Source organism: Pogona vitticeps, chromosome 10, assembly GCF_051106095.1.
Source record: "Pogona vitticeps strain Pit_001003342236 chromosome 10, PviZW2.1, whole genome shotgun sequence".
NCBI classification, from domain to species: domain Eukaryota; kingdom Metazoa; phylum Chordata; class Lepidosauria; order Squamata; family Agamidae; genus Pogona; species Pogona vitticeps.
The window spans coordinates 14,189,708-14,205,656 of NC_135792.1; the positions used below are offsets into that span (position 1 = coordinate 14,189,708).

General features: G+C 40.7%; 1 protein-coding gene across 1 annotated transcript in view; it reads left to right on the forward strand.

Moving 5' to 3' along the window:
* Positions 1-9,069: 9,069 nt before the first annotated feature.
* WDR88 (WD repeat domain 88) overlaps positions 9,070-15,949 on the forward strand; it is a 32,224-nt gene continuing 25,344 nt past the window's right edge. The window contains exons 1-4 of the mRNA XM_072980801.2: positions 9,070-9,304; positions 10,095-10,101; positions 10,604-10,714; positions 11,861-11,949. Of these exons, the coding sequence (XP_072836902.2) occupies positions 9,093-9,304; positions 10,095-10,101; positions 10,604-10,714; positions 11,861-11,949 (419 nt within the window). The 5' untranslated portion in view covers positions 9,070-9,092. The remainder of the gene's footprint in view (positions 9,305-10,094; positions 10,102-10,603; positions 10,715-11,860; positions 11,950-15,949) is intronic.

Here is a 15,949-nt window from a genome sequence, read left to right on the forward strand (position 1 = left end):
ACTTGGGGCAGTTTCTGTGGCATAAACAGCTCTTTTTCTCCATCAGAATAGAGAATTTGAGAAAAAGCCAGAATGCTGTCACAGTTGCACCCTAGCATCTTATCACCTATGGCAGTTGTTTCCCTCTGTCTAATGGAAAGGCTGAATCTGCATCCCAGCTAAAAAAGTACCATTCCTTGAAAAAGATCCCTGATTAGCAGAATATAAATTCACAACCCTAAGCAATATCAGCCTGTTGTGGGGTGAGTGCCCCCATAATGAAAATTGCAGGAATTAAAGACAATTTAATATTTGATAAGGTACATAGTTGAATTTTCAAATAAAAGCTGTGAGCTGATTGTGTTTGCAACTACATTGTGAATCAAATCTACATTACAATGATGTGATTTTAAGTCTGTATTACATCTGAAATCTCAATCAGTGCTCACATCATGCCAAGAGTTAAAAACCATATGTGAACTGAGTCACAGTGATTCTTGCATGCGTAACTTGAAAGTATGAGAAAGGAGTAACAGGTGACAAGAAGTCATGATGTATTTTGAAAAATCATTGTTCACATTTTTTATGTTCTGTGTTCTGAGACTGAGTGCCTTTCCATGGTATTTTTAATAGAAAGTTTTTTCAGAAAGGTAGTAGTCTGAAGCTTTAAATGAGAAAGCAGCATCACAGAAAAACATAATCAAAGTGCTTTGCTTTTACATGTCGCCCTCCCAAGTCCTTAACATTACACTCCAACTGCCTGTGTCACCAAAATACTACCTACAGATATGCCCTTTGCCTTTACAAGAACTATCAGAACTTAGCACACAGGAAAAAGTCTGGTCAAATCATTCTGGCTTGGAAAAGTAGAAGCAAAAAGGACTGGGCCAATTCAATTCAACCTTTGCATCATACAGTCAGTTAAAAATACTTCAAATTCACTCATTTTGTCAGTGGAGCAAATTCTGCAGTATTTCACTATGTAGGTCATACTCTGTGTTTCTTAACATGACAGAAGCAGAAACACCAATTTTAGATATGCTTCATTCTTCACTTATATGCTGCAGGACCTTCATTCTCTGGGGCTGACTGGTTTGCTGGGGGTGACATTCTCAGGGAAAGAGAAAAGGATGTTGTCACAACCAATGCCTCGACTCTCCGGGAAGGGAACGAGGATGCCTCAGGCCAAAGGGATAGGGAAAAGATTAGCCCTCCTCTAGTCATCTGGTACCTCACCCATTTCCCATAATTTCAAGAAAATAATGGACAGTGGTTCTGAGAGTTCTTCAGCCAGTTCCTTCAATACTTTTGGACGCAGTTCATCCAGCACTCATTTGTAGTTTTTCAAGTTTAAAGACCTCCTGATAAAGTTCAGTGGTGCCTCGCTTCACGATTGCCCTGCATTACGACAAAACCGCATTACGACGATCTTTTGCGATCGCAAAACGATGGTCTGAATAGGGGTTTTTTGCTTTGCGATGATCGGTTCCCTGCTTCGAGAACCGATTCTTCGCAAAACAACGATTTTCGGACAGCTGATGGGCGGTTTCAAAATGGCCGCCGGGTAAAAAAAATGGCTCCCCGCTGTTTTCTGGGACGGATTCCTCACAAGAAAACCACCGAAAATGGCTGCCCTGTGGAGGATCTTCGCTGGACGGTGAGTTTTCAACCCACTGGAACGCATTGAAGGGGTTTCGACGCGTTTCAATGGGCTTTTTATTTTTGTATTACGATGTTTTCGTTCTACCGCGATTTTGCTGGAACGCATTAATGTCATAATGCGAGGCACCACTGTTCTTCATGCTGTGCCCAAACACAAATGATACTCCAGTGACCAGAAGGTTGGTCTAAACTTTGAGAAGTGAAGCTTATACTGTCCCTGTAATTTTGGAGAGGTTGGTGAAGCTAAGGCAAAAAACTTAGGCAGTCTTTGCCTAATACCCTCTAATAGAGGGTACATTGAGCCTTGTGGCGCAGTGGTTAATCTGCTGTAAGTAAAGGTAAAGTTTCCCCTTGACATTTAGTCCAGTCGTGTCCAACTAGGGTGCAGTGCTCATCCAAGCCATAGAGCCAGCGTTTTGTCCGTAGACAGTTTCCATGGTCACATGGCCAGCGCGACTAGACACAGAACGTTACCTTCCCACCGAGGTGGTACCTATTTATGTATTCGCATTTTTACATGCTTTCGAACTGCTAGGTTGGCAGGAGCTGGGACAAGTGACGGGAGCTCACTCCATTGTGTGGATTTGATCTTAGGACTGCTAGTCTTCTGACCTTGCAGCACAGAGGCTTCTGCAGTTTAACCAACAGCGCCACCACATCCCTTAATCTGCTATACTGCAGCTAAAAATCTGTGCTCACGTAGCTGGCTCAAGGTTGACTCAGCCTTCTACCCTTCTGAGATCAGTAAAATGAATACCCAGCTTGCTGGGGGGGGGGCAATGTGTAGCCTGTATAATTAACTTGTAAACCGCCCAGAGAGTGCTTGAAGTGCTATGGGGTGGTATATAAGCAGCACACTTTTGCTTTTTAATATTCAGCCCCACTGGGTGGGGCTCCATTTCTCTTTCTCAGCTTCATCGCTAACTCTGCCCCCTGCTTGTGATGATTTGTGTTTTTATGTGTATTAGAATGGGATATGTAGTCCTAAGATTGTCCCAATAGCATCCATCTTGATTTAAAGTCTGCTCTGTAGTAGGAAAGATTTTCATGCTGTTTCAGAGAAGCTTCGCTCTCTGGTTATCTCGTTGCTAAGATGAGCAGAGAGCAGAGACTTTCGTAGTCAAAATAATTCTGCCACAAAGTATGATAACAACTGAAGCTCCATGAGAAAGTTAGGCGGGACAACAAGACCCAGGAGGGGGGGTTCCTTATGAAGAATTCTGGGAAGAAGAAGGAAGTTGGGAAGGAGTTGGAAAAAGATGGAGTTGGACTGAGAAAGGTCAGACACGTGCTTTTTCCCATAATGGATTATAACTTTGCTATGGACTATTTTTTCTACCATGGACTGATGGAAGTTAACTGGATTTCATCTAGCGTCAGCCTATGAAGACCCAAGACACGTGAGATGGACTGTGTTATGTTTTTTATTAGTTAGCATAATTCTATTTCTTTATTTTTCTAGCTGGAGTGGGGAGGGGAGTATTCCGTTTGTCTTGATATGAAAATGTACCTACTGAACTATTTTATTATCAACTGAAACCTTTTCTAAAGCAATTCTTTTCAATACAGCAGTAATGATTTGATCTGCATGCATTGGTTCTTGTACAGACTAGCTGAATGTCTAATTGGCCATGTGTGTTTGCTACCAAAGATTTAGAGACAGATTATTCTGAGTATAACTCATGGATTTGTCTGTGTGTGTTGCTTTCTTAATAAAGGAGATTGGCTTTTGAGGAAGAAGTGTTAGACAAGATCTTGCTGAGACCTAAGGGCTCTGCTCAGCAGTCAGAGGTTTGTCTGGATTTCGGACTCATCCCAGTCTCCGGCACCCCCGTAAATCTCTTTGGAGATAAGGGGCTGCTTACACTGCTCACAGAGTTCTGTTGCAACCAGAACCTAATGTGACCACTGTGTGGAGGAGGAAGAAAGATGCATGCAGGGAGGCAGAGGCATGCGCATGCATGCACACATGCACCCAGCTAAGAGGAAACTTAGGGTGTAAATGCTACCAGGTGAGGATGTAGTTATCCCCCAGAAAGCCTGTAGGATCTTCAGTGAAGTGTGGCTTTAGGGTATGGAGTAGAACCCAGCAGTACCCTGCTGACCTTCTCTCCAGCACCACCTTCACCAGATCGAGAAAGAGACTTTTCTGGTATCCACAAGTATGTGGTGAGTGAGACGAAACAGTGCTGCCCCTCCCAGCTACTCCAGAGGTCTGAGGCAAAGTGGCCAGTGGCACCACAGGCTTGGTCTGTCACCTTCAAAAGATCAAGGGCTTCCTGGTACAGGGCAGGAAAACGTATTTTGTGGCTTCCCCTTATGAGTCTGCACAGCCATATAAAAGCTTCCAGCACTGTCTGCTCCTGTGCAGTTGGCAGGGATCCTGCATGTCTCCTACCCACCAGCCCCGTCGTCCTCTGCCAGCTTCTTTGTTGCATGAGTGGAGTTGTAGTACTTGGTTATGCCTGAACTACCTTTGTTGTAAACCTGGGCTGTTCAAACTCATCACATTTACTTCTACCCAGTATAACTGAAGTTCTATCCAGCTGTTGAGGAATCCTTTACAACCATAGCCTACCCCAGGAGAAGTTTTGAGAAATCAGTGCTTTTTAATGGATAACTTTCCTGATATTTAAAAAACAAGCAAACATATCACCATTTTGAGAATCTGTTGCAGATGTGAAAGTCACTCATTCTGTAATCAGTTTTCCAACTGAAGTGGATATATTAATTTTTACTCCTCTGCTCTTTTCAAAACAACCAGCAGAACCAAAAGATATCTCGGGAGTAAGGGTTACTTCCCTGCCCGCACAGATATTTCCCTCTCTATCTTGAGATGGGGATGAGGAACCATATGACATAGAGGAAATTAGTAATCAGGAGAATATTGGGTAGAGTGAAGAGGGATTTAGTTTTACATTTAATGACTCATTTATAAATATTGGTGAATGATCTGAAAGTTTGTATGCTAGACAGTTTGAGCCAGGAAGCCAAGCAGGGATAAGTGTTTTTGGTAGTAGTGGAAATCATAAGACAGATGACTCAGACTATGTAGATCTTTTATACGTTATCAAGAAACTCATTTAGAGAGATAGGGTTTACCACTGAAATTGTGTCTAATTACCATTTGAAGAACCCATCAGGTAACTTTCTTTAAAAAAAGGTTATTTTGTAGGACCTTTAGAATTTGATGGACATTAATAGTAAGTGAGAAGAGGTGGAACATTCCAAAGCAATTTCTTCTATTTGACTTAAAGGAATGGTAGTTTTGAAATCTGTAAATGATAAACGCTGCCAGGAGACCTGGGAAAAGGTGTGCTCTTCAGATAACAATTACATATTAGTGACATGGATCTATTTTTGTCTGTTAGTACTCTGGGTTCTTTATTCATAGTTATAAGTAAAATAAATAATGAGTGTTCAGTTTAAACAAACAGAAATTTAATTGAGAGACGATAAGTAATAAGAATAAAGGAAAAGTAAGTTCTAAAACAACTTTTTCACAGACTAAGGTAGCAGGTAGCCATGCTAACCAGTTGAATAACAATTTATACCAGAAACTGCATCTACATCTGGGTAGATGGGGCTCATTACCCTTGGAAGGCAGCCCATCTAGGAGAAGGAAAACTCCGATTTCAAATGTCCACTGCCTTGTGGCTATATCCACCGATGGAAAAGGCTTCAGGAGTCAACCTCGAGGCAAAATCCAGAGCAAAAGTCCCAGAGGCACTTTGCGACGCTCTGGCAACTCCTACTACAACGTCGTTGGAACCAGTTGTATTGCCTTCTGCCTTTCCATTGGACTATTTCAGTGATGTGGAGAGGAGGGATTTGCTGCTTGCATAACAGTTTGTCCTCCATATTATTTTACCCAGGCCTCGTGCTCTGAAGAGGACACTCCAGCTTCGCACACAGCATTGAAACAACATGGGAAGTAGCAGTTACTGGTTATAAGTCTTTGCTTGATTGGCGTAGAGCATGACGCCAGGGGCTACTTCTGAATGTGGGAGAGGTCATTGCACCTCACTAGGCAGCTAACACCCGCCTTAACCTGGACAGTCCTCAGCCAGTAAGGTGCTGCCTCGCCACAGTTTGTTAACCTCACGGGGTATGTGGGATTTAGGATGAAAGCCGACAAGCAGATAGATAACCCTACACCATTAAATAATCATAAGAAACGTGGAGGAATTTGCTCAAGTGCTTGAGGAAACCCTTCCAGGCCCGGCTGATGCAAATGTACCTGAACGATGGGAACATTTCAAGAACACTATTTATAACACTGCCTTGTCCACATTTGGCAAGATGACCAAAAAGATGGCAAACTGGTTTGAAGCCCATTCGGAGGAGCTGATGGAGGATAAGAGGAGAGCTCTAGCAATGGAGGATAAGAGGAGAGCTCTAGCAGCATACAAAGCCTGTCCTAGTCAGTACAACTTGCAGGCTCTTCGAATTGCTCGTAGCAAAGTTCAACAGACTGCCAGGAGATGTTCTAACGATTATTGGCTTCAGCTCTGCTCTCAGATACAGACAGCAGTGGACACAGCTAACTTCAAGGGAATGTATGAGGGTATCAAGCAGGCTTTAGGTCCAATACAAAAGAAATCTGCTCGCCTGAAGTCTGCTACAGGTGTGATCATCCAGGATCACTGAGTGCAGCACTACTGTAACCTATATTCTAGTAGTAACCAAAGAGGCATTGAGTAACCAAATAACATTGAGTGCCTGCCTGTCTGTCTTGGAAGAGTTGGACAGCGAACCAATTTTAGTAGAAATAAAAGCGGCCTTGAATTCCCTCATCTCCGGCAAGGCACCTGGGAAGGATAACATCCCTGTTGAAGTGCTGTAAAGAGATTATCATCACTGAGTTGTATCAAATCTTCTGTCTTTGCTGGAGGGAAGGTGGAGTACCACAGGACATGAAGGATGCAAACATTGTCACATTGTATAAGAACAAAGAAGACGGGGTGACTGCAATAACTACCGTGGCATCTCTCTTCTCAGCATTGTAGGGAAGCTGCTTGCCTGTGTCGTGCTGAAGAGGCTCCAAGTGCTTACAGACAGAGTCCCAGAATCACAGTGTGGATTTTGAGCTAATAGATCCACCATTGACAGTCGCAGGAGAAATGTAGGGAACAAGGACAACCACCCTTTGTGGCCTTCATAGATCTTACAAAGGCCTTTGATTTTCACCTATCATCAGGTCCTTTCATGAGGAAATGAAGGGCACTGTAGTTTTTGATGCTGAACATCAGATCCCTTTGACATTTGAAGTGGAGTGAAACAGGGCTGTGTCCTTGCACTGACTCTGTCTGGGATCTTTTTTTTACTGTCATGATGAAGCATGCTTTTGGAGCCACAACAAAAAGTGTCTATCTCTGGACTACATCAGATGGAAAGCTCTTTAATCTCTCTAGATTGAGAGCGAAGACCAAAGTCCAGTTGAAATGCATGCAGGACTTCTTCTTCACCGATGATGCAGCTGTTGTTGCCCATTCTGCTGAAGACCTCCAACAAGTTATGAATCGTTTTAGTCAGGGCTGCCAAGATTTTGGATTAACAATCCACCTGAAAAAAACACAAATCATGGGCAAGGGCATGGACTCACCTCCCTCTGTTACCATCTCTGCACAAGAATTGGATGTTGTTCATGACTTCGTGTACCTTGGCTCAACGATCTCTTACACCCTCTCGCTAGATGTCAAGCTGGATCAACCCACTGGCAAAACATCTACCATGTTCTCTAGACTGACAAGAGTATGGCTTAAAAAAAAGCTGATGGCATATACCAAGGTCCAGGTCTATAGAGCTTGTGTCCTGAGTACACTCCTGTACTACAGTGAGTCCTGGAACCTTTGTGCATGGCAGGAGAGAAAGTTGAACACATTCCATATGCGTTGCCTCTGACGCATTTTTGGCATCACCCGGCAGGACAAAGTTCCAAATAGTGTAGTCCTGGAACGAGCTGGAATTATTAATATCTATACATTACTGAAACAGCAATGTCTATGTTGGCTTGGCCATGTCATGAGAATGGCTGATGGTCGGATTCCAAAAGATTTCCTGCATGGAGAATTAGTTCAGGGAAATCGCCCCAGAGGGAGACAACAGCTGCACTACAAGGATATCTGCAAGCGGGATCTGAAGGCCTTAGGAACGGACCTCAACAGATGGGAAACCTTGACATCTGAGCGTTCGTCCTGGAGGCAGGCAGTGCATCACGGCCTCTCCCAAGTTGAAGAGACACTCAGCAGGCTGAGGCGAAGAGACAGTCCCGAAACCAGCAAAATCAGGGAGCTGGACGGGGGACAGATTGTATTTGTCTTCAATGTGGAAGGGATGGTCACTCTTGAATTGGCCTTCTCAGCCACATTAGATGCTGTTCCAAGACCTCTATTCAGAGCACGTTACCAGTCTCTTGAGACTGGATGCCTACCTACATACACATATATCAACTTCATGTTTATGATTGAAGGAATGCTTACTTTTTCAACCATCTAACTGTCTATAACTTGAAAAACTGTTATAATTTGCACATTAATTGTATACACCTAGACAGGCTTTTAACAATTAATTGGGTGTTTTTTAATCTGGTGATTTTATGTAACTTTAACAGCTTTAACTAATTGTTTTCATATTGCCATGTGTTTACCTGCTTTTTAGTCTCATGATTTATTGTGCTTTTAGCTGATTTGTTCTTTAATGACTTGTGAGCTGCCTTGGGTCCCTAAAAGGGAGAAAGGCAGCACACCAATTAAAATAATAATAAACCAAACTGTGGATGAAATCTACCAGTATGTTGCAACTAGAGTAGGCCCACTGAATCAATGGAACTGACATAGGTGCTGACTATCAAATCCTGACTGAGTCAAAGGGCCTACTTTACTTGTGACTTACTACTGGATTTCAACCTGTGACAAATAATACCAGACACAGTCAATCAAAATTATAAAAACCTTGACTGGTATTATATAACAGATACAAGTTTTGACCAAAACCCTGCAGATCTCAGAAATAACACCACCAGAGCTACCAAAAAACAAACAAAAAAAACAAACAAAAAACAACAGCATACATAGTGTGCTGATATTTAACAGATACTTAGGTTTTTGGTTACAATTTGTATCTGTTATATAATGACAGTCAAGGTTTTTATAATTTTGGTTGACTGTGTCAGGTATTTTTGAATAATAATAATAATAATAATAATAATAATAATAATAATAATAATAATAATAATAATAATAATAATAATAATAATAATAATAATAATAATAATAATAATAATAATAATAATAATAATAATAATAATAATTGAACCCAAGCCATAGGAAGACTCATTTGAGATAGGGAAGGTGATGAGAGTGGAGAGCCAGCTAGGCCGGTTGCTAAGGCCTCGAGGGACCGCCCTCTAGTGAGGAAGGGCAGCCAGAGAGAGGCCTCTCCCTCCCGCGATGATGCCGCCCCCAGGGGGAGGCCAGCAGAGAGACCCCTTGGCTACTGCACCTCCTCTGCCACAATCTTGGGAGGGGGACCATGAGAAGCTAGCCCAGGTGTGTGACGCGGAAAAGGGGCCATCTCCCCTCCATCCCCCCTGGCCACCACTCAACTTTCATAAAGGAAGGGGGCTCTGGACGTTGAAAGGGACAAGGAGAAAGGGGAAAGGGTTATTAGGTTCATAAGCTAACTACAGAACCTGTCACTTGTGAAAAGATTACTACCGTGTTTCCCTGAAAATAAGACAGGGTCTTATATTAATTTTTGCTCCAAAAACGCATTATTTTCAGGGGATGTTTTATTGTTTTTTCATGTACAACAATCTACATTTATTCAAATACTGTCCTGTCATCTTCCGGTTGCTGCACAAGGGTGGAGGGCAGGGTTTCACTTATTTTTGGGTAGGGCTTATATTACAAGCATCCTGAAAAATCATACTAGGGCTTATTTTCAGGGAAACAGGATAAGTTAAATATACGTGTGTGTGTGTGTGTGTGTGTACGCACGCACGCACGCACGCACGCACACGGCCTTTCGCATGTCACTTACTTGCTTATTTATAGATTTGTATTCATATAAATGGAGAAATAGATATAAATACACACATGCTAGGAAACTTCAATTTGATGATTAAAGTCCAGCAGCATCTTGAGCGCTCTAAGCCACCCACTCTGGGTAAATCACAGCACAACCTCTATTGATCTTGATTGCTGTTGGAGTTTTGTTTTAAAGTGGGAAAAACCACTGTGTTTATTTGCATGGACCCTTCCCTAAGCAAAGCTTTTCTTGGGAAAACAGAATCCATGGTTTTCCACTTTAAGACAAAGGTGTATTTTGCTTCAAATGCTAAAAAATATTTTGTAAATTTATAAAAAGTGATTTATCTCTTTAAACCTTAAGAAATCAACTAATTTGTTTAAGAACAAAGTATCACCTGAGAGATGCAAATTTTTGGATAGAGGCCAGGTATATTTTTAGCTAGTTGCATAGCTCAGACATTTACGTATCTTTCTGCAGAGCCAGAAGTTGGGAGTTTGATTCCCCACTGTGCCTCCTGGCAGAAGAGCCAACCTATATGGCCTTGCCTTGAGCAGGCTGCACAGTCCCAAACCATTTCTCTGCCATAAATCAGAAACAATTTGACAGCCAACAATTATTATATATTTAAGTAATGCAATTTAGAAAGTACATGGCAGCCTCTTTTCACTGCCAGCCCCATGCCACAAGGAATGAACTGACCAATGCAGATTTAAAGTGACTTAATATATCACTCACCTAAGGTATATCAAAACTGATTCACACATATTCTAATCAGGTGGTGCTTCTTTCATATACAGAAAGATGTTTACAGAAGACAAAGCATTTTAATTTAGGTTATTATACTTCACCATATACCTTTTTCTAGAGTAATGTTACAAAAACAATGACAAGATACACATGAGAGTGTTTTTGATTTGTTCTTTCACAGATTCATTTTAAAATTTTAAAAGGACATTCAGATGCTGTAACCTCCTGTAATTTCTGTTTTGATGATACAAGAATTGTTTCTGGCTCTTATGACAGCACAGTGAAACTGTGGGTAAGTTTATCAGGCAAAAGCAACTTAATAATAGTAACAACAGCCGCAGCACCAACAACTTTGCTACAAATCAGAAACAAGCCATATTTGTTTAAATTCTAAATCCTAATTCATCACATTAAAACAAAGGTTGAGTGAATTGATATTAAGCCCAAACAGATTTTTCTGTATTTAAACTCCTTGAAACAGTTGTATATGCGTAATTAGTTTGGTAAAAGAGCCAGTGTGGTGTAGTTTATAGTGCATTAGACTAGGACCTGGGTTCAAATTTTCACTGGAACGTGGCAATAGTAAACAATATCTTGAAGATCAAGATACAATATTAAGGTCACTGTATGCAGGAAGCAACTTGATGGCACATAATAATAATAAAACTTGCAACTGTCTTGCTTGTTGCATACTGAACAGTTGTTGGTCAGCAACATTCTGTCTAATGTTCAGCTCCTCTGGGCAGGGCTCCACCCCTCTCGCATGCAACTCTGCTCCACCCCTGCACGCATAACTCTGTCCCCTGTGCTGGGTTTCATCACAGCTGGAAACAAAAGGGCTGGAAACTATCACTGTGGGTGCACAGAGGAGGAGACCTGTCCGGAGGGAGGCGGAGTCACATATGTTCACGCAGCCACATACCTTAGAGGGAACCTTGTTGGTCAGCCAATCTGATTTTTATAAGAGTTGGTGATGATTCATTATATATTAACACCTAAAAACGCTATAACCAAAGTGCTGTTGCACTGCTTTGCCTGTACAATAAGAGTGATGTGACAGATAGTGGTTCCGTTTTCAGTTTTCAATTTCTCAAAATGGCCCTTGGTGACTTTTTTTTTTTTTGCTAAATGTATTTGGTAAACAAATATATTTGGACTCAGAATTCAAGTTCTGTGTGCAGTTTAATGGTAGAACCATTAACAATATTTTATTGGAAAAAGTGTTCTACCAAATTAACATCTAGAAACATTAGCCATTTGCTATTGCTAGTCCCAGTCATTGATTAACTTGCTGGATGGGTCAATACTTAAGTAAATTCCAGTGAGTCAATGGCTGTACAGTATTCAGGTGAGACTAGCAATAGGATATTGGCCTATTTTTTAAAAAATAGTCGTGAGCTACCTAATAATCAATTGTACTGTATCTTTATTTTTAAAGGATATTGCCAAAGCTACCTCTATTCAGACATTTAAAGGAGAGCATACTGGCCCCATTTCTGAATGCTGTCTGAGTCCTGACAACAAAAGGTAATCTATCTGCTGCATTTTATATATGAATAAGAAATTAAAAAAAATATTATATAGTGAATTTTTAAAATATTTTTACAATTCTTGGGATCATAATTAAGAAAAATAGCAGTCCTACCTAAGAAAGTAAAAAAAGGAAATTCAAATTTAATTAACTGAAGTTATAGTTTTACCAAAATATACAATATAAGCAATTTTTCCAGGGCAAAACTATTCTGCTTCAATGTTCATACAGATGGATGTACACATTCCTCTTGCCCATCCTCTTTGCTCCTCCCAGCACATACTAGGTTTTGCACAAATATACTTCTATTGAGCCAGAACACACCTGCATTGAAGCTGCCATAAAATACCTAAAGAAGAGGAAATAGTATGTGTCTACAGTGTTCTAACCAACTAACTGTTAAGCTGCCACCCCTATTTTTATTTTTTTTTCTTGCTGAAATAGAATAACATGGCTGGCTTTTAGAAAACCTCAAAAATAATATTTATCAGTTCTATGCATTCACCTTGAGGCAGCCAGTTTACATGACTATATTTTAACATAAAATAAAATTCATAAATCTCTGGGCATGCTTGAATGGAAACCGTTCATGCTTAGGCAGCACAACTACAGTGACTTTGATGCTTCAGTACAGATCAAAAATGGCAGTAGCAAGGAACCAGGAAAGGAGGAAGCCATACCTGAGACAAGGGGATTCCATGTGGAACAGGATTTGAAGCACTAATGCTGCTCCATGTGGATAACTGGCTTAAGAGTGCCAGAGTATAGAGACATAATTCATAACTAGTGGTGGTTAAAGTATTAACCAAGAAGATATCCTTTAATTCCAAAATGGCAAGATGAGATGCCCCTTCATGCTCAGACCATGAGCTGTAGGGCCAAGTCTTAGTAAGGGATCATAAAATCCTAGAATAATGGTGTTGAATGGGCCAAAAAGATAATCAAGTCCAACCCCTTGCTCAATGCAGGAATACAAATCAAAATATACTGTATCTGAAAGATGGTTGTCTAATTTTCTCTTGAATGCCTCCAGTGTTGGAGCACCCAGCACCTCCCAACGTAATTACTGTAGTTCCATTGTCATACTGCTCGAACAGTTAAAAGTTTTTCCTGATATTTAGCCTAAATCCGGCTTCCTGTACCTTGAATGCATTAGTGCGTGTCCTGCAGTCTATTCTTCAATAGATGATCAAGAAAAGATCCTGCTCCTCCTCCGTATGACTACCTTTCAAATATTTGAAAAGTGCTATCATATCTCCTCTCAGCCTTCTTTTCTCAAGGCTAAACAGGCCCAGTTTTCCCCCAGTCTTTCCCTATAGGGCTTTGTTTCCAGTCCCCTGATCACACTTATTGGCCTCCTCTGAACTTATTCCAGTTTGTCAGCATCTTAGAGTGTGGCGTCCAGAACACAATCCTCAAGATGAGGCCTAACCATGTCTTTTCCAAACTATTGTTTTCAGCCCACTTCTCAAATCTATTAAGATCTTTTTGAAAGTTAATTCTGTCTTCCAGACTAATAGCTATTCCATCCTATTTTGTGTCATCCACAATTTATGAGTATTCCGTGCACCCCCTCATCCTAGTCATAAATAAAAATGTTCAAGAGCACTGGACCCAGGACTGATTCTTGTGGTATTCCATTTGTTACCTCCAGGTTGAGAGAGAGCTATTGATACGCAATCTCCGAGTTTGATTTTTTAATGCTCCGTTTATCCACCTGACAGTTGTTCTATCCAGCCTACACTTAATTAGTGTGCTAATCAGAATATGATGTGGCACTGTCAAAAGTTTTTCTGAAGTCAAGATATATCATGTCTCCATTATGGCACTGTCTATCAGGAAGTTTACCCAATTAAAAATGAGATAAGATTAGTCTGACAGGTTTTATTATTGGAAAACCCATTCTGGATTATAGTTATTACTGCATTGGTTTCAAGGTGCTTGCAGAGTGACTGCTTTATAATCTGCCCTTGAATTTTCCCTGGGACTGATGTCAAGCTGACTGATCTGTAATTTCCAGGTTCCTATTTCTGGCCCTTTTTTAAGATCAGAAAAACATTAGCTCTCCTCCAATCATCTGGCATCCACAATTTAAAAAAATAATAATTGTAATCATCCATGATTTCAAGGAAATAGTAGACAGTGGTTCTGAGAATTCTTTAGCCAATTCCTTCGATACGCTTGTATGCAGTTCATCTGGTCCTGGAGATCTGAACTCATTCAAAGTAGTAAGATATACCTTGACTAATTGTTTATCAATCCTAAGCTGCAGTACTATCCCCACCACCACCTGTACTTCACATTTGCCTGGAGGATCATAGAATGTCTTTTGAGGAAAGATAGATCTAAAGTTGGAACTGAGTACTTCTGCCTTTTCTTTGTCATCTGTTACCACTTTTCCATCTCCAGTGAGTAGCTGAGCCACTATTTATTTTCTCTGTCTTTTGCTATAAAGGAACCTGAAGAATGCCTTTGTTGTTGTTTTTCTGTCTCTTACCAAACTCAGCTCCATTGCCTTCCTAATTCCATCCCTGCAGCTCTTTGCTACGTGTCTGTATTCTTCCTTTGTGGCCTCATCTTCCCTCTACTCCCTATGTGCTTTGCCTTTTCAGATCCTCTCTGAGCTTTTTCTGAAAACACATTGGCCTTTTTTATCTCTTTCAATCTTTTTCTTGTTGGATTTTTTTGCAGTTGTGCTTTTAGAATTTCCTTTTTAAGAAACTCCCACCCATCTCAGGCTCCTTTTCATGTTAGGATCTGCTGTCCTGGGACCTTAGTACACTCCATTTTTGCTTTCTTTGAAATCAGGAAATCAAGTAGAACATGGTTATTTCTCCTCAAAGTACTGCCAATTTATCCACCAAGTAACCTCTAGAATCAAGTCCAGTATGGGTAATCCTCTAGTTTCTTCCTCCTTTTTTTGGTAGGAGAAAATCATCAGCAATACAAACCAGGAATGTTGTTGGAAGAGCCATATTTGGCAGAATTCATCTCCCATCAGATATCAGGATAACTGAAATCTCCTACTACTACATTGTACACGAAAGCTCCTTGCAGAGATGTATTTCACAGCCAGTCTCAAGAAATATTACAAGGAGATAAAGCTGGATCCAGTTTGTTTCCTAGGGGATAAACTTTTCTGTTGTTACCACTTTTATTTGCTGTACCACTGAAATGTTGATGTCAGTAGAACTGTTCAAAGTATTTAGAGTCTCTATAAACCATGCCTTTAATTTTTTTTTTAAAAAGCAGCAATATTTAATGAAATCAATGCTTTCACATTATGGTAATTCAATTAAGAGGAGGATAAATAGCCATCTAGTCTAGCTATAAAGATAGGGAAAGCGAAAAGTCTATTATAGTAAAAATTACCTTAGGAAGCTGTTGAAAGTTCAGTGTTTGAAGTTTTATTGCCTCTTGATTATCTATCATTGTAATCAATTTTAAAACGTCTTGTGACAAATTGTGTATAGAGTAATTGTTTTTGTTATTGTATTAGCTGTCAAAATACTAAAATGCTATTAAGATGATACCACTAATTGGTTATTAAAGGATAAAAATATTGTAGTATAATTGATAGTACTGAACAATAAATGATGGAAGACAAGTTTAGATATGAGCATGTCTTATACTGTACAGAGTTGCCAGGCTTTGGTAAATATTATTAAATAGACATGGGCACTTCATATCCCTGGGGATAGGAATATGAAGCACAGCACCACATGTGCCATGGAGGTCAGTTACCTCGCCCCAGAATCGGTCGGTCCACTCACTGGTCACCGTGCATCACACACATCCATTGTTGTTGACATGGTTCCAATCATGAAAGTAGCCAAGCCAGCACTTCCCTGTCTCTCCATGTAGCTGACCACTCTGGTGAGGAGGTAGGATGAAGACTCTCCCCATTGGGCTGTTGCGTGGTCAACTGTGCAGGGAAACAGGGAAGTGCTGGCTGGGCTACTTCCACGATTGGCACAATGTTGACGATGATGGATG